The 21,793-nt window shown below is 55.9% G+C and overlaps 1 protein-coding gene and 1 long non-coding RNA gene across 3 annotated transcripts; one reads left to right on the top strand and one right to left on the bottom strand.

Moving 5' to 3' along the window:
* The first annotated feature begins 6,699 nt into the window (after positions 1-6,699).
* On the top strand, positions 6,700-9,642 carry HOXC12 (homeobox C12). Its single transcript, XM_086713199.1, has 2 exons — positions 6,700-7,383; positions 8,195-9,642. The coding sequence occupies exons 1-2, from the start codon at positions 6,783-6,785 to the stop codon at positions 8,431-8,433; spliced, it is 840 nt and encodes a 279-aa protein (XP_086569325.1). The 5' UTR covers positions 6,700-6,782; the 3' UTR covers positions 8,434-9,642.
* Positions 9,643-14,103: 4,461 nt separating this feature from the next.
* Positions 14,104-20,825, bottom strand: LOC147579137 (uncharacterized). 2 transcript variants are annotated; one of them, XR_015253590.1, is made up of 5 exons: positions 20,363-20,825; positions 17,848-17,944; positions 17,257-17,359; positions 15,979-16,081; positions 14,104-15,835 (listed from the first exon to the last, which is right to left on the bottom strand). It is a non-coding gene; the product is annotated as an uncharacterized LOC147579137 (long non-coding RNA). The 2 variants fall into 2 exon arrangements; XR_015253589.1 differs by lacking the exon at positions 20,363-20,825 and having other exon boundaries at positions 17,848-18,091.
* Between the last annotated feature and the right edge of the window lie 968 nt (positions 20,826-21,793).

Raw genomic sequence — 21,793 nt, 5'->3', positions numbered from 1 at the left:
AAGTCTCTCCTGAGGTGGAAAGAGGCGAAGACTAAATGTGTGTCAGAAAAAGGGATTGAGTAGACAAGAAGCCTGGGCCTCTCTTGATATGGGCCCCCCATCCCTCTTGAGTTAAGGGTACATTGGCTAGTCCCATGACAGCCAGAGAAATGGAAGTTGGAGACTGGGGGAAAAGAGAAGTCTGGAGTTCTCCAAGGGATCTCTCCACTCCTGCATGCAAACCCACACCTATGAGCGAGTCTTCCCACACAGAGGGACCCTCCGTAAGGCCCCAGAAGGGGGCGATGGAAAAAAGGAGGAAGCTCATGCAGACTCCTGGGGCCACTGGAAACCCAGGCAAAGACTGCAGTTCCTTGAGACTCTGGGAGCCCCAGTGTGCCAGGGTGTTTAGGACCCTCTCCCGCCCTGGATTAGATGTGTCTGGATGGGTTTTGGAGGATTATCGTGCCTGGATCTGTTTTGGAGATGCCTCTCCCATAAGAGTAAGCAAGCATGAGAATGGCCATTCCTGTGCGAGACAGGTATCCTGTGAGTGTGTGTTCTGGGGAGGCCAAGTTGGGAAGATGTATTATTCTTTTCCCGATTGTGTGGGTCCCTTAACTTTTCTTCCTCCAAGAATTGGCATTGTCTTTGGGGACTCAGTGAGACATTCCTGTGAAGGTGTATGTGTGCATGTGCACACTCGTGTGCAGCCGCGTGTGTGTGTGTGTGTGTGTGTGTGTGTAGAGCTTTTGACGAGTGGAGAATTTCCTCAGCCTTCACTGCCTCTTGTGTGTGTGCGAGCATGTAAGTAGGAATGTTGTTATCTCAGAGTGTAGGGTGTGTTTTCTTTTCTTTATTCAAATCTATAAGTAGCCTTTCTTCCCAAGGCCAGTCTCCTAGTGTTGGTGTGAGAGGCTGCCATACACATTAGGTTGCAAGGGGATACAGGAGGTGTGAAGGGCTGTTTCCCCTGGAAACAGACAACAGCCTTTCTCCTCTGGGACTGAGGATCCTGTGATCTTTCTCATGATCCAGTCTCACTCCCCACTCCCCATGCCTCCCCCTGTCCCCCAGGCCAGGACTAAGGAACCTGGCTGGGTGGGAACCCCACAGGACTCTCCATCTGGAGGTCACTTTACCAGGCTGCCAGGAAAGTCTCAGTTAGATCCTTTCCTGGGCTTGGGGGAAAAACCCTTCCCCACCCACATCTTAGTCCCCAGACCCAGGGCCAGCAGAATAGGCCTTTCAGCCGGTAGTCCCACAGCCAAGAACCCACCTGAGAGAGCAAGGCCAGTAGTTCTCAAGGAGATCCCTCCACGACTGTCTCCAGACCATCTGCTCCTGAGGCTGATCCACAGGCGGCTGGGTCAGCAGGCCAGTGTGGGTGTGAGGCAGGGGCGGTCCCTGGGCCAGTCTCCATCTTTCAGGGATTGGAGCTGGGAACCCTGAGGCAGGTCCCCCTGTTCAAAAATGAGCTCCCCACCCTAGGATCCACCTGTGTCCGACTTGAATGGTGTCGGGAGCCCACCCCTCAAAAAACTCCAAGTGCTGGTTCGGGCAGATGTGTATCCAGACCTGTGCTGGTGGAGGATTGAGGGGCCCTGGGGAGTGAGGGGCTTCTGGGAGGAGGAGGGGGCCAGAGCTTTTTCACAACCAACCAGGCTCTTCCTCTTTTAGCCTTGACCGTGACTAGGTCTTTCTGACCTTGACATCACAGGGAACACAGGGAAGGGGGGCAGGGTGGAAAAGGCCTTGATCTTCCGGTGGCCAGAGAAGGGGAGGGCCGCTCGCCCCCTTGACGCGCCATCCCCCTTCCCGCCAGGGCCCGCCGCCTCTGTTTACACACAGAGGAGGTGTCGTCTCCAGTCTAGACAGGGGCGCTAATAACGCCCATAAAAGGCGGCCTCTCCAGAGATGTTCTGCAACTCAGCTCCCGCGCGCCTACCGCTGGCCGCTCCCTCCGCCTCCTCCGCCCCGCCCTTCTCAGATACCAGGCTGGGCCGGCGGCGGCCTTGGGGAGGGGGCATCCAGAAGGTTTCTAGAGGCTGAGAATCCCCGCCCCGCACCCTTCTGAACCTCTTCTGTCTCCAAAGGTAAGTAGACTCCCGCTCTTCCAGCCCAGCCTCGAGATTCGCAGCACAGTCTCCAACCTCCACCCGTCTCCTGGGCCGGTTGCCCCCACCCCAGTCCGCCCGCGCACCCCCCCCTTTACCCCCTCCCAGCCCTGGACTTGGGGCTTGGATTTGGGAAGCAGTGGATGGCTGGGCAGAGTAGACCCCATGCATGTCTTGGCCTCTCCCCAGGGCTAGGCCTGGCGAGAAGCCATGGTCACTGCGAGCCGCTGGCTGTGGGGCAGAGGGCACTCGGGTAGTCCTCACCCCTTACGGAGCTTCGAGGTCGCGGAGACCAGGCCCTGGGCTCCCGGATACGGTGCAGGCGGCTGTGGGTGTGGCGTTTGATGGGAGTGGTTTTTTTTCTTTCTTTCTTTCTTTCTTTTTTTTTTTTTTTAACTTGGTCCCCACACCTTTCCTGACACTCAGTAATTCACTAGGCGGAGGAGATCCTCTGCTGGCGGAGGGGGAAAATGTCAGAGCCGCGAAACTATTTAACCATTGGTGCGCCGAAAGAACGGAGAAAAGGGGGGAAGAGGGCCCATTTAGGGATGCTCAGGTGAGAGGTGGAGACATGGTCTTCCAGATGTCCCCGCTTGGGACCCCCCCTTCATTTCCTGAGTGGCCATTGTGGTGGGAGCGGGCCCAGAGATGCCGCAGAAGGATTAGAGGAGGTAAGGAAGCTCGCTGCTGACCCCAGGCCTCTTGTGTGAGCTTGAAAGCCTGACTGGGCCCCTCACCCAAGGTTCCTTTAAAGCCTCCCCCCTTCTTTCCGTCAGGCTGCAGATCCCTAGAAAGCAGCACCTGGAGAAGGGGTCTCCTTATTTTCTTCTTAAGTCTTGGACACCCGGAGGGGTGGCTGGGAACCAAGGTGAGCTCCATGGAGGAGTTAGGGAAGGGAAGAAAGAGGAGACGAGTCCCCCTACCTCCATCCCTCAGCCTTGTCTGAACCCGACAAAGATGCTGAACCAAGGCGGACCCGCCCCAAAGGAACGACATAGAGAGGTCTGAAGGGTCGGATGGGGGTCCAGACCTTCCTCATCGGCCGCTTTTCATCTCCCCTATCCCCGCCCGCTCAGTGCCAACACACCCCCCATCGGGGGCCCAGGCCCTGACTCATTTGCATACGCGGCAGAACCGCTTTCTGCAAACTAGGAAGTGACCTTGAACTGGGCCACCGAGGCCTCTCAAGTGACCGTGGAGAAGGCAGCACCGCGCGGAATAATTCTGACCTGGGATCGGTGGGGGAGCCAGATCACAGCAGCTAGCAATCGCTCCTCGGTGGCCTGAGCCTCACGCAGCCGCTTGGCCCCTGTCACCCGAGCCCTCGCGGACGCGGGAGGGATGCAGACAGGCGGCGCGGGGGCCAGCTGGTGGGTGCGCCGGCGCACGAGGGCTGCCTCGGGTCTTCAAGGAGAGCCTTGGGCCGCTTCCTAGCCTTCAGTTATAATTAACCCCTGAGTTAATGAGCGGGGCATGGTGGAGCCAGGCCAGCTACAGCAGGAGCCCGTGGCTCAGGGGCCAGCAGGCAGGCCGCCTCCACTAACCTTGTGATTTGATGAATGTGCGGGCGAGCGGACGCACAGATAGCTCCGCGGTTCCAGAGCCTGGGTCTGGCCAATTATAGTTTTGCATGTGGGCTGCGAAATGCGGCTGGATAAAACTCTCGGTTAGACGCAGCTACCCGGCGCTTTGAGCTGCGAGTCCCTCCAGGTCCCCCTCCCTCAGCCCCAGTCGGTTCCCGCCGCCGAGGCCGGTTTTAAATTTGAGGCTTCGCACCCGAGCCTCCCGCCGGCCCCGGGGACCCAGGCTGGGCGCGGCGCTCAGGGGCCTGTTCGTGGGAGCTTGAGTTAAGGCAGGGGCTGAGCTGCGTGTGTGGCTGGGTTCCCCGAAGGTGGGCAGATCAGCGGTGGCGCACTGGGATTGCCTGGGTCCTCGCCGGCATCCTGAAAACCCTCAGGCTCACGATGGGCCTCGAGGAGCTGGACCGGGGATGCGAACGTGGCTGGTGGTTCTCGGCGGCTCTCCCTGAGAGGAAGCAGGGCCAGCTGCACGGAACCAGGAGGGATGTGTGCGTGTGCCACTGCCCACAGAGTCCGAAACCTGGGGAAAGTGGCCTTTTCAGTTGGGGCCGGATCCGATTGGGAGACACTGGAAGAAGGAAGCCCTCACTCCGTTCTCATTTCCCCCAGCGTTCTATCTGCCGCCCTGTGGCCGCGGCTGTGTGCTCAGCGGCCTGGCCGGAGGGCAGCGTGCCGGGCTCTGGGCCTGAGATTTTCCAACTAGGGAGGGACACGGGGAGGCTGAGGCCTTCCTCCTGGGGTCCCCTCTCGAGGACACTGGAGTCATCTGGAAGAGTAAAAGAGAATGGGCAGAAGCCTCTGCCCCACACGGACTAGTGATTACTCCGCGCAGCTCAGCTCGGCATCCCTCACACCAACAATAGCGGCTGAGCACAGAGGCCTGGAGGCCTGGAGACCTTGCTGCCTGCGCAGTGTTCTGGTCGAAAACAGCAACAATCTTCAAGTCACACACACCCCCTTTTTTTTTTTAATCTGGAGGACCCAACTCACCCCCAAATAAATGTTTTAAAAATTAAATTTTCAGTGGTGCTCATCAATGCATCTCGGAAAGGGGGCATAAATAGAATGTTGGAGATGCTGTGACGTGGAACTTGCGGCGCAGGGATGCTTCCTTCTGCAGCCGCGCAGCCCCGTAATCAATTAGGCACCAAAAGGCCAATCCAGGCGGTCTCCTGCCCGCCGCTCGGCGCCCCGGCTCGCGCGGTTCTGACTGGAGGTGACTGCACGGGGCTAGCATCTCACCGCTCGGCCTCGGTTCCGGCAAGTGGGCCCGGCGGACGTGGGGCGGGCTCCTGGGGGCGGGAGGGGCCTGGCCGGGCAGCCGGGGCAGCCGGGGCGGGGAAGGGGAAGGGGAAGCGGGGCGAGGGGCGGGCGCCGCGCTGGGAGCTCTGAGCTGCGCCGGGCAGGGCGACTCTCTTGCAGACAAATTTCTGTCCGAGGGAGCAGTTCGGGTTTAGGAAATGAAATCGCCTGGCGAGCTGTGGAATTCGAAGAATCTGAGTTTCTCTCTGCCGCGTCCTGCAGAGGAGAGAGGGAGAAAAGGGGAGATGAGAAGCCTCAGCTTAGATCTGCTTTTGTAGGTTCAGCTCATTCTCAGATACTTAACTTTCACCTACGTGGGTTGCTTTCTGCCCGATTCTCGCGGAGACCCTCGGTTTCTCCATCTAGCTCTTCTGATGCTTCCCCGTATTTAGACGTTTGCTGAACTATCTGTTGGACTTTGTATTACTTAAAGCCGTTCATATTGTAGAGGCGCCTGAAACAATCAAATAGAAATCCGAGTATTTTGTCTACTAGGCATCAATAGGATACACCTAGTGCTGAAGGCTTTGTTTTGTTTTTCATTTTAATCCGCTTGTCTGTATTCTGTGGACCTAGTTGAGATCAGATTGTGGTTTCCAGATGTCGATTAATCTCATCAATGGCCAGCGTCGGGTTCTCAGCCTTTTCTGAAAGGAGCTGCCGAGGTTAGCACCGTAAATATAATTTTAAGCCCCCAACAAGATCATTCTCCAGATCCCTCTCCCTCACCCCCAGCACACCTACTGGCATTGGCACCGCCATCTGATGGTCCCAGCGGCAGGCTTAGATGGTTCTGGAGTGTGGGGGTCTACTCCGAAGTGGGAATCGGGAGCCTCTCAGGCCAGCCCAAGCTCTGCTGGAGTCCCAGAGCCTCTTGCTGCAAAGACCCCGGAAGACCCCCCAGAAGCTCATGTGACCCACAAAAGTCACAAGGAAGAGTAGTTCAGGCCCCCAGATTTTCAAGAGCAGGTAGTCAGGTCCACATCGAGCTGGGCACCTCCTTTTCCTGCTTCCTTTCTGCATGCATCCTATAATGGTGAGTGGAAATGTGAGGCTAGGGTGGCTTCCAGCTTGGGGGGGGGGGTGAGGAGGTGGGAATACCCAGCATTGCAATTCTCTCATAGTCCTTCCTGGAGGAAAGGACCCCAAGTGTCCCCCCAAATTCCTGTGCAGATAGAGCTGAGGAGGGGGAGTACCGCAGTAGCAGGGCTGGGAAAGACCGTGGCAGGGAAACCTGTCCTTACCCCCACTTCGCCTCTACTGTAAATAAACCCCGAGCCAAAGGGCTCATCCGTCTCCTTAAACAGCCAGTAAACTTTATATGACACAATATCTAATAGTAATTTATTGGGGAGATATTGTAAATTCCAACGGTTTTAGTTAATAAAGGAGCTAATTAAAGAGGGACAGGCTGTGCTTGGCCAGCTGTTGGCGAGAAGATAATACATCTGGGGGGGGGTGCATGGTGCAGAAGTGTGTATGTGCTGGGATTTTTGGTTTGGCTTTTTCCTTTTTGCCCCGGGTCGGGCGATTGACTCACTGTCTGCGTTAGGTTTTATGATATTTTTAAAAACCAGAAACCAGAGACTAAATCTGCCCCCGTTTTGTCTCTCCCCCCCCCACCCCAGAGTGGGGAAGGGGGAAGTTGGAGTTGGTGCAAGGTGGGGGGATTCGCTGTCCCCACCCATCCCCCTGGCGGCGGCGCCCACGTGAGCCGGATGGCCAATGGGTGGCCGGTGCAGGTTTAACTATGTTTAATGTCAGATAGCAATAAAGTAGAAGCTGCCGGCCGGGCCCCGCGGAAATGGGCGAGCATAATCTCCTGAATCCCGGGTTTGTGGGGCCGCTGGTGAACATCCACACGGGAGACACGTTCTATTTCCCCAACTTCCGCGCGTCCGGGGCGCAGCTGCCAGGGCTGCCTTCGCTGTCCTACCCGCGCCGTGACAACGTGTGCTCGCTGCCCTGGCCGTCGGCGGAGCCCTGCAATGGCTACCCGCAGCCCTATCTCGGCAGCCCGGTGTCGCTCAACCCGCCCTTTGGCCGCACGTGCGAGCTGGCGCGCGTGGAGGACAGCAAGGGTTACTACCGCGAGCCGTGCGCCGAGGGCGGCGGGGGCCTGAAGCGTGAGGAGCGCGGGCGCGACCCGGGCCCAGGTGTCGGGCCGGGGGCGGCGCTGCTGCCGCTGGAGCCGTCGGGGCCCCCTGCGCTCGGTTTCAAGTACGACTACGCGGCGGGCGGCGGCGGCGGCGACGGGGGCGCGGGACCCCCGCACGACCCGCCCTCGTGCCAGTCACTGGAATCCGACTCCAGTTCGTCCCTGCTCAACGAGGGCAACAAGGGCGCCGGCGACCCGGGCAGCTTGGTATCGCCTTTAAACCCCGGCGGCGGGCTCTCGGCCAGCGGTAAGGACCCCGGCCCACTCTTGAGGCGTACTCAGGACCGGACAGCTCACCGGGGCGGGCAGGGTAGGACTGAGCTAGGGCCGCCTGGGGTGACAGAATGTGTGGTGAGGAAGGGCTTCTTTTAAAAAGAAGTGCGGGGTGGGGGGAGCGCCTATAAACATGTAAATATCCCCATAAAAGAACTGGAGAGATTCCCCTTTTCTGAACCTGCGGCTGGCTAGAGGGGGCAGGGAGCTCCGGCCAAGGGGATTCTGACCTAGACTTCCCCAGGCCTAGGGGTGGGGGGTGGGGACCGAGAGCTTGGTCTCTGCTCTCTAGGACCTCACCACCCCCCCCCCCCCCCCCCCCGCCTTCGCACAGACTCTGTTACCTACATTTTTTTTCTCTCTCTCTCTTAAGAAACGCCAGTGGACCTGGTTTAACTCTGGCCACTGGCTCATTCATGTCTGTTCTAGCTGATCAGGGACCCAGCACATCCTGGAGAAGGTGAAAGGAAGGGGCCAGGACATCCGGGAGCAGAAGAGCTTTGGGGAGAAGTGAGGGGTTCGAAGCACAGAGGGTCCAGGGATACTACGGTGGGAAGTCCAGTCGAGGAGGCCAGGAGGAGCGAAAGGGGGGAAAGAGGATGATGAAAGTGGGAGAGTTGATGGGGATGGGGGTCTGCGTAGAAGAGAGGAGATGGGAGATGGGAGAGCAGGGGCCTGGGGTTGGGCGGTTAGGCCAAGGTGCAAAGGGCTGGGGAAGGACCGAGGGCACTGGGCTTGTCACCTCTTGGTCCTCTGGCCAACGCTGCCGGTTCGTCTCCACCCAGGCGCGCCCTGGTACCCGATCCACAGCCGCTCCCGGAAGAAGCGCAAGCCCTATTCGAAGTTGCAGCTGGCGGAGCTGGAGGGGGAGTTTCTGGTGAACGAGTTCATCACGCGGCAGCGCCGGAGGGAACTCTCAGACCGCTTGAATCTTAGTGACCAGCAGGTCAAGATCTGGTTTCAGAACCGGAGAATGAAAAAGAAAAGACTTCTGTTGAGGGAGCAAGCTCTCTCCTTCTTTTAGGCGGCAAGACACGGGCACCGGCCCCGGACTGAGCCTGTCTCTGGCAGGGAGCAAGAGAGGGCGCTGCCTGGGACCCAGTCCCCGCTTAGAACGCCAGGCATCTCTGGCAGGCCCTCCCTGGACATCCTCTTGTCTGTTTTGTTTGTGGTTCCCTCCCACACACCCCCAGCAGGCCCTGCCAGGTCCCAGAGAGAAGGGAAGAAGCCAGCCAAGGAGAGAGGAAGCCCACAGCTGCAGGCAGGGGATAGGGGCAGGGAAGGCTGAGGTGCTGGGGAAGGACTGGTTTGCAGTGGGACCGGGGCACTGGGCCCGGGGCTGAGGAGCTGGAGCAAAGGTAATCCAGGCGCCCCCCCTCCCACCACTTTCCTTCCGTGGTCGGAAGTCAACCTGCAGTAGGCAAACGTGGGGACAGTGGAACCGAGGCTCCCCAAACTCCCAGCGGTTGCGGTTAGGAGAGGTGGAGAGGAGGGAGCAAGAGTGGAGCGTCGGCGGCGGAGAGATTGGCAGGGGTCAGCGTAGCTATGCAAGGGCAGGAGGAAGTGGAGAAACCTGGGAGGAAGTGCGGTTTGGGAGAACAGAGTGATCGTCAACGCCCGGTAAAGTCCGCTGGGGTCTGGTCCTCTAGGCCTGGAGGCCGAGGCACAGGCGTTTGACAGAGCCGGCTGCGGACAAGGCGACCATCAGCCTTAAGTCCTCTCTGGGGCGGGCTGCCTGAAAAGTCTCCTGGTCTCCAGCCTTCTCCCGACGCCTCTGCCCGCCCATTCGCTCACAGGTGTGCTGCCAGGCACTCTTCCTGCCGCCTAGGCGGCTGCGGACCGGAAGCCGCAAGCGCGGAATTGAGAGCCCAGCGGACGCAGCCTCGGGCATAGTAGCCACCCCAGGGACCCCCACCTGGCCCTCCAGGAAGCCCAAGAGGCTGTGAAAGAGTCTGCGAAGCGCGGCATTGATTGGCCGGGAGAGTTTCTGGCAGCCGCGGCTACCGCCGCTGATTCTCCCTTCCCCGCTGGCGTTCACGGTCACGGCCGGCCAGAGGCTGGACCGGCATAATTTACGAGGCAGGAGGAGAATCTGCCCCTAAAGGGGCTACCGGCCGCAGAGGCCCCTGCTCCGCCCTGGTTTCCCAGGCTGGTGACAATGAAGGAGGGGGGCGCTGCAGTCCCCCACACAACTCCTTTCTCTCTTTTACCCACCCCCATTCCACCCGCCCCCCCCCCCACCCCACAACGTCGCCCTTTGTCTCAGGATCCTCTGCCTCCGCCTCCCCCTGGCCGGCGAGGCGCCCAGTACAAGGACCAGAGCTGAAGGAGGGACACATCCTCAGAACCGGTCGGAAGCCAAAGAGTGGCTTCTTCTGCAGAGGGCCTTTTATTCAAAGCCCCCTTCAGGCCCCAGCCCCAGCCCACTAGATCTAGGCTGGCTTAGGAGAGAGAAGCAGTGGAGAAGCTCGGCACCTTCCTGCACTCCGTTTTTATCCCTCTTGGTGAGAGTTCCCCCGACTTCCCCTCTGCCCACCCACCCACCCTTGCAGGAGCAAGAAGGGCAGAAACAGGGAGCTGATGAGAGTCAAGCCCAGCCTGGACACTGTGAACTGGCCTGCCAGCTTGGGAGTTCTTCCTGCCCTGGAAGAGTCTCTCCTAACACCCCCTCCAATGGCAATCCACAGAGCCTGCCGCTCTCCCACCAGCACACAGCGTCAAGTCCCTGGACAAGACTGTGCAGAGGCATGGGCAAACGCAGGCACAGCGGAGCCCTGCACCCCCACTGGTCCCCCCCCCACCCCCACCAGTACTTGTAAGCAGGCAGCCTCATGTCCCCAAATGCAGCCCTGCAGAGTGGCGGTACAATCACATGCCCTCATCGCCACTGGGCACCTGCCACACTTCCCCACTGACATAAACTTGTTTCACCCATATACAACAAGTTCACAGAAATCAGCGCCATTCCTGCTGTCTGCACAATCCCTTGTGGGCTGGCCCTGAGTGTGAGGCACTCTCCCCTTTGCCTGGTCACCCATGTACCCCTTCATGCAGCCTCTCCTGTGACCTTGTGGGCTCTGGGGTGCTGGATTCAAGCTTCACCCCTCCAGCCTGACTCCCACAGCCTACTAGAGAAGAGAGACCAGAACACTCCAAAGGGGGTGGGGGTGTAAAGATATGCAATATTCTCTTCCTGTCGCTTTAAACTTGACTTCCGTGAGCTTCTCTGTCAATCTGTGTCCTGTTCTCTGTGTCCCTTGCTAGTACCTAGTCTAGTCTCTGTGGGTAGATGCCCTCCCCAACTCTCTGTAGTGTGCCCTCCTAGTCAAACGTCTGTCTTTAGCACGTTTTCCCTTTATAGAGTCCTTGTACAGAGTTGCTTCATCATATTAATATTAATAATAATAATTAAAACATGACTGAATGATGATGTGATTTTTTTGAGAAAAAAAATTTGAACTGGGTCCCCATACACGGTCTTTTCTGCCTAGAAAGAATGGGATTCCCAGGCTCCTGACTGTCCCCTACTTTATTTTCTCCAGTTCAGGTGAATAATAAAAATGATAAGTGTATAATAATAAAGGAAGAACGGTGCAGGGGCAACAAAAAACATACGAGCAACCAAGATCTGTTCATGAGCTGCCGTCCCTAGTCCCAAGCAATTATTAGCAGAGAGAAAATTGGGGGATAGTAGATTGGGGGGGAGGAGAGGGACAGCTAAGGAGTCATGGGGCCATAAAAATAATGTAGACAGCCCAGAGGAGACTGTAACCACTTTCAGGGCCAGAAAGAGGAAGTCTGGGCTGCAGGATCCCCAGAAGTGAAGCCAGAGTAGGGACTCTAGCAGGTTGGAGCAGGGACGGCAGGAGTGCCCTGGGATAGGGGGCAGGGGTTGGTGGAAGGACACTTCAAGTCCATGGTCTAACCCCATGGCTTCACTCTGAGAGCACATTTTGAACACTGCACAATGAATAGGCAGGGGACTAAAAACCCCTTGGAGCTGGTGAGATAGGCTCCATCTTCCCCAGCTAGCAACTTCTTCTGGGCCATGCCAGAGACCCAGGGCAGAACCAGAGTCCAGGTCCCAGCAGAGCCCAGGGGCCCTCTGTACCTCCACCTTGCCCCTTCCTTCCGAGTGGGTCATCCTTCCTCTGCCTCCACGCTTGTGCCTCTGGTCCCTGAGTTTCCCTTTCTCACAGCCTGGCTCCAATTATGGAGTCTCCTCCAAATTCCTTCTCCACCCTTCTGGGGCTACTTTGGAATAAGGAGCCCCCACAGAGCCCACTATCCAAGCCACACCCCTGCCTTGAAATCTCTCTCTCTCTCTCTCTCCCTTCTTTTCCTTACTCCTGCAACTAGAAAAACTAACAGATTTAGATTGAATCCCATTCTCCTTTAGCCCCTAACCCACAGCTTGTCTTGCGCAGCTGAGGGGTTTGGGCAGGAAGGAGATCCCAAGCTTTGGGAGTTACTCATACAAAGGCCCCCACAGAGTATAGGCAAAGCTGGGGACAGGATAGCTTCTGGCAGCCATGAGCTGGGAGAGGGACTGGGTGGCTGCGCCTGCGTCTGAATTAAGTGGGGGGGTGGGCGTGTTGAATCCCAGTGAATCCAGGCCAGAGACTAAGCTCTTCTTAGGACACATCTATACGGGGGGGGGGGGGGGGAGAGTTAACAGTGAAGGCATTTCTGGCTAAAAAGAAAGGAGTAAATTTAAAGAAGTTAGGAATAACTGGCCTTTAATTTATTCCCTTGATTTAGTCCCAGAGACACTGCAGATCTGAGAGAGGAGGTACTTTGTTGGGTGGTGTCTACACAGGTCCCAAGAGTCAATAACTGAGAGACTATCAGAGAAGGAGAGACACTATAACCTCCTCCCCATGGCTGAACAACAAATCCTTGGGTCTCTCTGCCAAGGAGAGTGTAGTGGTGGCAGCGGCAACCCAAATACGCAGGGTAAGGCTGAACTCTGCATCTGGGCAAGGAGTGCATCTATTTTGCAACCGTTTGTCTGATTTAAGCCCTCAAACTACTATTTACTCCACGGACTTTAAGACAAAGAGCTCCGTGTCACAAACTGGGTCTTGAGGGGCAAGAAATGGAGAGAATTATCTGGCTAATGCAATGCGGGTGGAAATAATTCTGCTGCTGTTTATTTGTAAGCTTATATCATCCAAATGAGCTGTGTATTTGGCCCTGGCTATCCACCCGGTTCTACTCCACTCTGACCTGCATAGACACAGCTAGGGTATTTAAGGCAGCTATTGAGCGAGCGGGCGGGAGATGGGCCAGGCAGCCCGGGTCCCGTGGATAGTAATGCAGCCGGAAACCGGGCGCGCGATCGATGGCTCAGACCCAGAGCAGAGCAGGGACCGCCAGCTCGATCTCCGAACAAAGCAAACCCCGGGGACCTTGGGTTCCGGACAGGCCGGAGCCCCCGCCCATCCTCCCCGCCATTACCAGGAAAGCAGGAGCGGTTCTTAGGCCCCGGGCCCGCGCGGGAAACGCACCCCGGAGCCCCCAGCCCTCTCCGCGCGGCGGGCACATGGAGGCGCCGAAGGGTCCGGTGTAATTCAGAGCGAGGTGGGCTGCAGGAGGCGGATCCTGCAGCCGCGTGGATGCCGAGCCTTAGACCCCCGCGGCCGCCTTCCGGCGGCTGCCTCCGTCGAGACGGAGTTGCGGGTTTTCCGTGGAGAAGCGTGCTGCCGGCGCCCGCCGACCCGAACGCCGCGCACCGCTTGCAGCCCGGCGCCGAGCTCGCGGTCGCAGCTCTCGGGGACGCTCCGAGACAAAGGCGCGGCGGCCGCTGGTGGATGACGCGGGCGCCTGGAGCTCCCAGTGGCCCGGCCCGGTGGAGAGGGCTCTGGGAAGTCGGTCCACTTAGCCGGCCGGCCGGGCCGCGGCGCCGGATCCGCTGCAGGGTCCCGGGGAGAGGGGACCCGGCGCGCCTCTCAGCCCCTGCTGCCCCGCGCAGCTCGCCGCCCAACAGCGCCGGCAGCTCTGGTCGGCGCCCGAGGGCCGCCGGGCCCCCGCAAAGGACGGGATGACCCCTGCTGGCGGGAGCGGTGGAGGCCGCCGAGCCCCGCCCCGCCCGGCCGCCCAGCCCCGAGCACCCTAGGCCTGGGGGCGCCCCGCGAGTTTGTGGGAGACCTGGAAGGACAGCCCGAGTCGAGGCGCTGCCGGGCTGTGGGAACCAGGCCTCTCTGCTAAGTGCCCTCCCTCTGCTGGGCACGCGGCGTCCCCACAGCGGCGGCCCGCCCTCCCGCTGGGCTTCTCACCGCCAGCGGCGGCGGAGATTCCCGAAGCCGGTGGCTCCTAAAGGAGCCGGGGAACTGGGCTTGGATGAGACCAAACACAGCCGGACCTTTAGCCAGGGTGACCCAGCCGGCCGCCGGTAGGTGATCCCTCCTCTCTGAGCCAGAGCCACTTCCTGGAGACTAAGAGACAAGCCCTCACTTTGTCAGTTTCCATATCCCAGAGTGGAGGACTTCCTTCCAAGGACAGGTCTGCGCGGACGGAACTCGCCGGTAGTTCCTGCTAGGAGAGCTCCCTGTGAAAGATGCAGAGTCCGTATACGGGGCACGAGAGAGAGGTTTCTGCCAACATAACCGATGTATTGAAATAGTCTCGAACGCACAGATATCCATGTTATATGTACACCCTGGGCATGGAAAATATATTTCTGTAGAAAATGTACATACAGAGGCACTTTTATTTGCACGGGAAAGCAACCTTCTGGGAAAAGGTTACACATAGCATGGATAAACACCACATGTAAAGATTCATTTACATAAACAGTACACTCGCATATCCATCCCACACCGGGAATACACAGTCCCGCATCTCTTGAGCTACATAGATGTATACACTCCATAGGACGTATAAAATCATGCATGGAAAATGCATCCCGATATTAATGTATCCACATAAAAAGTACATGGAAAAGGCATCATTATATATGCAAATTGAATATCTACCCAATGTATGAAAACTATGCCCTGTAAATTAGTTTGTTTACATGGTGTGCAGGTACCAAATCCAGGGAAGTAAATTCTTTGAGCTCGCATATTATTGTATGTATAATACGCGTTTATTTGGCTGTTTTGCAAACAGTAGCTGGAGGAAGCTCGCGCTTTGGCAATGACAGTCTCCATCAACGGAGCCTCTTTTCTGTTTTCCTGTTTTTCTATTATTTCCATCTTTTGAAAACCCCTTCTATGTCTACATGGACTATTTATACAATAATCGCTGGTCGCTGATCTCTATTTCCCTGTTACATCTCTTGAAGTCAGGGTCTGTATTTAGAATCCTAAGTCCTGTTTGCAGCGGAGTCTGACTGAATAATCACAGCCTGGTAAAGAATTAACATTATCTAATTAGGTTACTTCCCTTCCCTCCGTGTCTCCGGACTTGTTCTTTTAGACCTAAGGTAAATATATTACAGTTACTCCAGGCTGCCAGTTGGAAAGGGGGGGAGAGGGCAGCGGGAGGGAAATGCAATGGCCTGACAAGGTGTGTAACAGGCAGGTTGGGGTAACAGGCAAGTTTCAGGTGTGCACTGGGCATGCACTGCTCCTGAAAGCCAAAGTCTGTTTACATTTTTTAAAATTTATTTTTAAAATCTGGAGTCTAGAGAGACAGCCTAAAGCAAAGGCTGGACCTGGTCTTCTACTCTTCTACGACTCTCTCAAACCACAGAGCAGCTCCACTCCCTCTCAGCCAACCAGGGAGAAGATTCTGGCCCACCTAGCCCCTCAGCTCTGACTCCCATCCCTAAGGTTGGCCAGGTCTACACCAGCAGCAGGGAAAAGTTATCGCATGACCCAAGTTTTTCTCAACAAAATCCACTCCTAAACACTTTCGGAGAGGCAGTAACAGCTTAAAGCATTTTCTGACACTGAGCTAGCTCTGTCTCCCCTGGAGAAATGAGTCCCACTTGGGTCTTTCTTTAGTGGCGAAAAATCCGCTACTTGACACACGCCTATGGAAAAATTCTTTGAGAGACAATGCACTCACACCCCGCAGAGATATTGTTTATGGGTTCCGTGTAGACGCTGCCATATTTTACTGTCCAGAGGAATCAATTAATTAGTGCCTCGCTAGTCCCCGCGCCGGCCGATGCTTGGCTGAGCGTGAGCGCTGAGATAGATGTGCGTGGCCAGCTCGCTGGTCTTGTTAACAAGCCTCGTCATAAAGATGGAGATGATAAGGAGAACGAGGAAGCCCTGGCGGCCGCGAGGGGGGGCTTGGAGGCCCAGCCCTCAGCGTGTGGGGCAGCGGCGGGTGGGAATCGGAGCCAGGGCCAGGGCCTGGTGCTGTCCCGGCATCCGCGCGCGGTTATTCCGTCTTCTCCCTTCTCCCCTTCTGGGGCGTTCGTGCTGTGATCTCGGATAATTCCCTCTCCACTCCCCCGAATCTTCCCTTTTCTTCATCGAGCCCCGAATTAAAAAAAAAAAAAGTTAATACAAATACGTAAACCTGTGTCTGTGAGTGCCTGTCTCGCTCTCGGCCACGTTTGTTCCGAGACCTGCCGCCTCCTCCTCCCCCCACCCCCTCCGCCCCGCATTACTTAACCGCGTGGTTCCTTTTCATCGCTGTCTGGAGCTCTCTTCCCTCTCTGGCTTCGTGGTTGCTTTTTCTACCAGGTTGGTGCTGGCTCAGGCCCCAGTGAGCTTGTAAAAAAAATAATAATAATACAAATAACCCCTGGTTATCTCGCGGCAGAGTGAACACCCCCCAGATAAGCCAGACCCCATAGAAGAAAAAAAAAAAAAAAAAAACCTCTTGGATGTAATTGCTGGTTTGGGTTGCAACACTTAATTCTGTTTATTCTCACCAATGTGCATATTTAACGAAGAGATATTGATATTAAAGGGCAGGGGGGAATTAATTTTACTTTTATAGTCATCTATTAAGAGCACAAGATGATCTGAGTCTCCTTTAAAGGGACCAAAACAGGGGGGGAGGGAGAGAGAAAGAAAGGGAGGGGGAAGGGAGAAATATGACTGAAGGAGAACAAAGATCTTTGCCTGAAGAAACAATGTAACACTAGACAGAACTATAAAGTCTGGGAATGTAACAACGCAAGACCCTCTCGACTTCCCCCCTTTGGAATCCTGTCCCCTGCGCTAGGGAGGGAGAGAAGGCATTTCCCTTTTATTGTCTGATCCTCTCTGGTGTCAGCTCAGAGGAGGGGGGGGGGCTAGATGGCATATAGAGGAAAAGGAGGTAGTAGGGTCTCCCAGTGTCACCCTATCACCCACACCATGGTGACTCCTAGACCAAGGAGGTCCTAAGCAGGAGCTTATAGATTCTTAGAGATTTCAAAGGCCCCAGTGATCCAGGCTCATTTTTCCAAGATACTTGTCTGGCTTTACTTTGTCTGTATAGACCTGCCTCATCTAGTATTGTAATTATCACAAGTAAGCGAATAATAGATAATTATAGGGGTGTTGATAATATCATTTATTTTATAGCCACACAAGATATGATTAGAGTTAATGTCAGAAGCTCTGTTGGAGCCTGGTAGGCAGCAAGAGGCAAGGTAGAGAGGCCTGATAGCATTTCTCTTTCCGATTTTTACATGAGTGTGAATCTCCAGAAATCCCTAATTCTCTCAGTTCCCTGTCCAGATGTCTTAAGGGAAATCTCTAAAATTTTAGGGGCTGGGAGCTCAGAGAAGGGCTGAGTACTTAACAATTGGTACTTAAATCTCCCCTTTAGTCTCAGGAGCAGTGGTCTCTGCTCTCCCCATATTTCCCCACAATGAAGGGCTTCGCCCTCAGTTCAAGACTACTAGGGTCACAGAGACTTAGGTTAGGCCAGTGGGAGGAAGACAGGGTCTTACCAAAACCAAGTTCATTGTCATCCCCAAGTGGGCACTGGGTCCAGAGTGAAGCCTCCTTTGATCCCAAATTGCCTTATTTTCTGCACCTCTTCCCCAGGGACACCTGGATGGGGGCAGAAGCCAGGCTAGGACTGTGGAGGTTGGTGGGGATGGGGATGGAGACAAAACTGAAAACATGCTTTATTGTTTCTGGTATGCAGAAGACCAGAAGGCTGGGGTGTGTGGGGGGGGAGTGAGTGAGAGAGAGAGAGAGAGAGAGAGAGAGGTTATGATAGAGAGCCAGGCAAGAGGGAGTCAAGGGAAACCATGAAATTGGAAGGCAAGAATACAAGGAACGAGTGAAAAAAAAGAGCAGGAGAAACCTGGGGGGGGGGGGGAAGAAAGGAAATAGAAAGGAAAAGGTAAAAAAAGGAAATAAAAAGATGGGAAAGGAGGGACGTTTAAAAAGGAAAGAGAAATTTGGAAGAAAAAGAGAGGAAACAGGGAGGCAGAGGCCAGGGTCTGCAGGGCGCTCGCTGCCTCAGGCTGCCTGCAGCAGTCTGGGTGGGCGGGGGGCGCCATGACAAAGTGAAGGTCAAGTTAGCATCGTACCTTATAAGGAAGGCGTCGGTCCTCCATTTCAGCCTTTCTTTCTGCCGGGACATGGCTGTAGCATTTCTAGTCTTGTAAACACCGGACTCTTTGGGGCCTTAGAAAAAAAAATAAAGACCCCCTTCCTTCCTTTATTGAGGGTGAGCCCTGCTGGCTGGGGGAAGCCGCGGACAGAGAAGTCAACTAATGAAGACTCCAGGAAACTTTTCTCTCCTTTTCTCTCTCTCTCTGGCTCTGCTCCCGCCAGCTGGGGCTCCCTCCCTCCCACCCTTCCTCCCTCCCTCCCTCTCTCTCTCCCTCCCTCTCTCCCTCCTCTCCCCAACCAAACTTCTCTTTTGCTCTCTGTATCTCTCGGTCTTCTGTATCTCTCACCACTGTCTGTAACTCTGGGCTCCGTCTCCCCACACCCCCCTCCCCTACTGCAGACTTCTAAATCCTTTCCATTCCACCGTGAAAAGCAGCAGGACGTAAGAATTGGAAAGCGAATTAGCCATCTCAGAGAAAAGTTCATTTACAGCCTCTGTTCTATTAAAATTTCCTTCTGAAAACAAGGCGGTTCGCTCGGTAAGGAGGAGGAGAAGTGAGGCAGCGCCAGTGGGGAGGGCTGATGAGGTAGGAGACTTGGATTTATTTATTTCTCAGATCCAGAGGCGGAAAGAAAGGGGGAGAAGCAGGAAAGGAAGGAGAAGCGTTTTACCCGGCTGAATGAAGGAGAGACTGCGGCCGATGGGGTTGGGAGCAAAGCCGCCGGCCAAGGACCCGGTCCTCCCGCAGCGATCATCCAGCATAAGCCGGCTCAGCCTAGGCCTGGGGTGCAGAGAAACAAGTATATCAAATATTTGTTAGCCTGAGAAGGGGGCGCGGGGGGGGGGGTAGCAGCAAGGCCGCAGGGAGGCAGGGAGAGACCGAGGCAGGCGGCGCCGCAGCCGGCCAGCCGGAGGAAAGTGAGTTCCGGACCCGCAGCAGCAGTGGCGACCCCGGCTGGCTGGCTGCGGGCCGGGGTCAGCGCGCTGCTCAGCCGAAAACGAGGGGCGCGGGAGAAAGGAACCTGAAGTGGAATCCTCCAGCTTTTCCCTGCAGGGTAGCAGTGGAGGAGAGAGAGAGAGAGAGAGAGAGAGAGAGAGAGAGAGAGAGAGAGAGAATATAGCATAGGGGTGTCTGTGAAGGGCTCACCTTCTTTTTCCTGAACCTGACAGCTTGTTTCCTCCTGCTCTGCGCCCCACAGAGCCCTTTTTAGGGCTAACCAATGCTTTTTAAATGGGAACTCTAGGGCAAGGGTAGGGAGGGATGCTCAGAAAGCAATGCTGGGGGCCTCTGGTTCAATCTGGTGCTCCACAAGGCCCTCATTTTGTCACCTCTGGCCTCTAGGATCAGTCCCCTCCCACTTTACCTACCTGGTTAAGGTGCTCAAGGGCCACTGGCACCTGAAATAGGGCCTGGGACCCCGGTAGGAGCAGCAAGAAGCACTGGGGTGGTCAGTGGAGCTCCAGGCCTAGTGTCTAGAGCCCTCCCCCCTGCGTTCTGATAATGAAAAACAAAGGGGGGATGATTTGATTATTTCTGGCTGTGTTAAAGGAGCCAGGCTTTCAAAACCAGTCTCTGACCCTGAGATCTAAGGTGATAGGCATCTCTCCCACAGACATTTAATCTGGGCAAATGTCCTACTGGCTGAGCTCAAGAAGAGGTGGCCAGGGTGAGGACATTTGCTGCCAGAAAGCCCCAGGAAGGGAGAAGCAGGCCCACTTTGGTATTATTCAGTGTTGTGTGGAGACTATTTTAAAAGGTCAGAATGAAATGGGGGAGGCCTCTCTGATGTCCCTCTCAGCCCTGGGAAGGGGAGCCCCAGGAAGTGAGGGAGTTTATGAGCTGGGACGTTTCCCCCTAGTTTGGGAAAGACAGAGATAGCCAGACCTCATCCTGCAAAAATGTGTTTCGTCCCTGTCCCCGTGACACAAAATTGGTAGCCGCCTCTGGACTTTCAGGGAGTAGAGCAAAGCCAGAGGCTCTGGGGAAGGCAGAGGCTGAGGTGTGATTTAGGGGAGGTGGGAATCTGAGGGAGCCAGACTAGAAAGGTACCACCTAAATCCGTTCCCTTAAGAAAAGCCAAACACGTACACAATGGGCCCCAATATTGAAAAACACCAGATGATCTGCTTCGAAGGGACATAAACAGGCCAAGCGGATGCAGGTTCATAAAACCTGCAAAAACCCAGACAGGAACACTTAAAATGCCCCAGAAACAAAGCGCACCGTGACAAATTCTCACCCAACACAAAAGTACATGCACCAGAATGTTCCCAGGCACAGCGAGACCCTCCCCACCCTGAGCCTCCCCACTTGGACACCCAGGTGTACCTGCCCAGCCCCAGGAGCACACACAAATTTGTGCACTTTCCTAAACCTACCCCCCCCCCAGCAAAAAACCCTTGGGGGCAAAGGGCAAGCGCTCAGCCGCACACACACCCCACAGAGCCAGACCCGCGTCTCCTGAGCCTCAATAATGCACGATCCATACCCGGAGATAAAAGTCTAGACAATAGATGGCTGTTTATGACAACGGGGCTCTCCAAGTTTGGAGCCAGGCGATAAATCTCTGGTGAATCTTCCTGTAACTCAACTTCTGGCCGCAGTGACGAGAGAACCACGAAGACCGCAGAGAGGAAAGCAGCAAAATGGGAGAGACTTTTAAATCCTGAGCCGAAGGCAACTTCCCCGCCGGGGCAAGAGAGTGCAGGCGGCCACACTCGCCCGCCCCACATGGCGCGTCCACACTGTGGAAGCTTTCGGATCAAGCTTCAGAACACAGGCGAGTCAGGTTTCCTGGCCCCCCGGAAATCGGAGCGAAGCGTGCAGGCAGATGGCGGGGCCTGGAGGCTGGGAGAGACCCACAAACCATTTCTGCTGCAAGCAAGGGGTCTTTTTTTGTTGGTGACCACGATCTTCCTGCAATGTGTCACCTGAATTTTTTCACCCCAGTCCCCTCTTCTCCCTCTCCCTCTCTCTCTCTCTCTCTCTCTCTCTCTGTCTCTCCTCTCTTCTTACTCTCCCCTCTCTCTCTTTCTCTCTCTCTCTCTCTCTTCCTTTTCCTTTTTGGATTGATGGGCTGTTCCCTTTTGCATTTTCGACCTAGGCATCTGATTACAAGTAAAGAGCCACTGAAGTTCATCTCATAAAAATGCCGCGAGCTCACTTTGATCTGCGCGGACTGGGTCCGAGCCTAAGTAGGCGCTAAAGCCAGGGAATGGCGGCTCCGGCCAAGCTGGGCTCAGCGGCGGCCAGGCCAGGGATCCGGGTGGCCCAACAGGGCAAATCCCGCCCAGAAGGGGCATTTCTGTGCTGCTGCGACTGGGTTTGGACACCAAGGTCCAATGGCAGTGGCTCCATTTCAGACTGCTTTTAAGGCATTTCCCTCATTTTAGAGCATTTGGTGAGGGGCCCAGTGAAACTGGCTCGTAAAATGGGACTTTTATGGGGAGAAATGGGGTCGCGTTGCTAGCCTCCTGGGACAATCCCTCAGCGGAGGAAGGTGGGTGGGGCTGTGGGGGCAGAGGAGCTGCCCTTGTCCTGCCCCTATCCCCTCCAGGAGCCCGAGGAACCTCGGAGCAGCGGCGGCCGGCTTGGGTGACCTGTCTTGGGCCCCTGGCCTTGGGGCGATGGCCAAGGCTGAGAAGACGTGGGGGCCAAGAACAAGCAATCCCACCCCTTTCCAATTCTCTGGCTGGGATTATGAAAGGGATTATGAAACGCCTCAGTATTGCTCTAAGGGAGAAAAATTCGCGCAGAAAGTGCATGCCGATTTCTAACGGGGGCTCACCCTGGCCGGCCAAGCCTCTGGCCCGCTGAGGTTGTTCACGCTCCCGTTGCTTATCTTTTACTGACTCCACATGGGACTGAAGTTACGGTCCAAACCCACCGGAGCTCTAACGGCCCCTCTTTTCTCCTTCCT

This window comes from Puma concolor, chromosome B4, assembly GCF_028749965.1.
Source record: "Puma concolor isolate L17-30 chromosome B4, mPumCon1.1.hap2, whole genome shotgun sequence".
Lineage (NCBI taxonomy): Eukaryota > Metazoa > Chordata > Mammalia > Carnivora > Felidae > Puma > Puma concolor.
The sequence above is the reverse complement of the archived record's forward strand: the minus strand, read 5'-3'. Positions and strand labels throughout refer to the sequence as shown.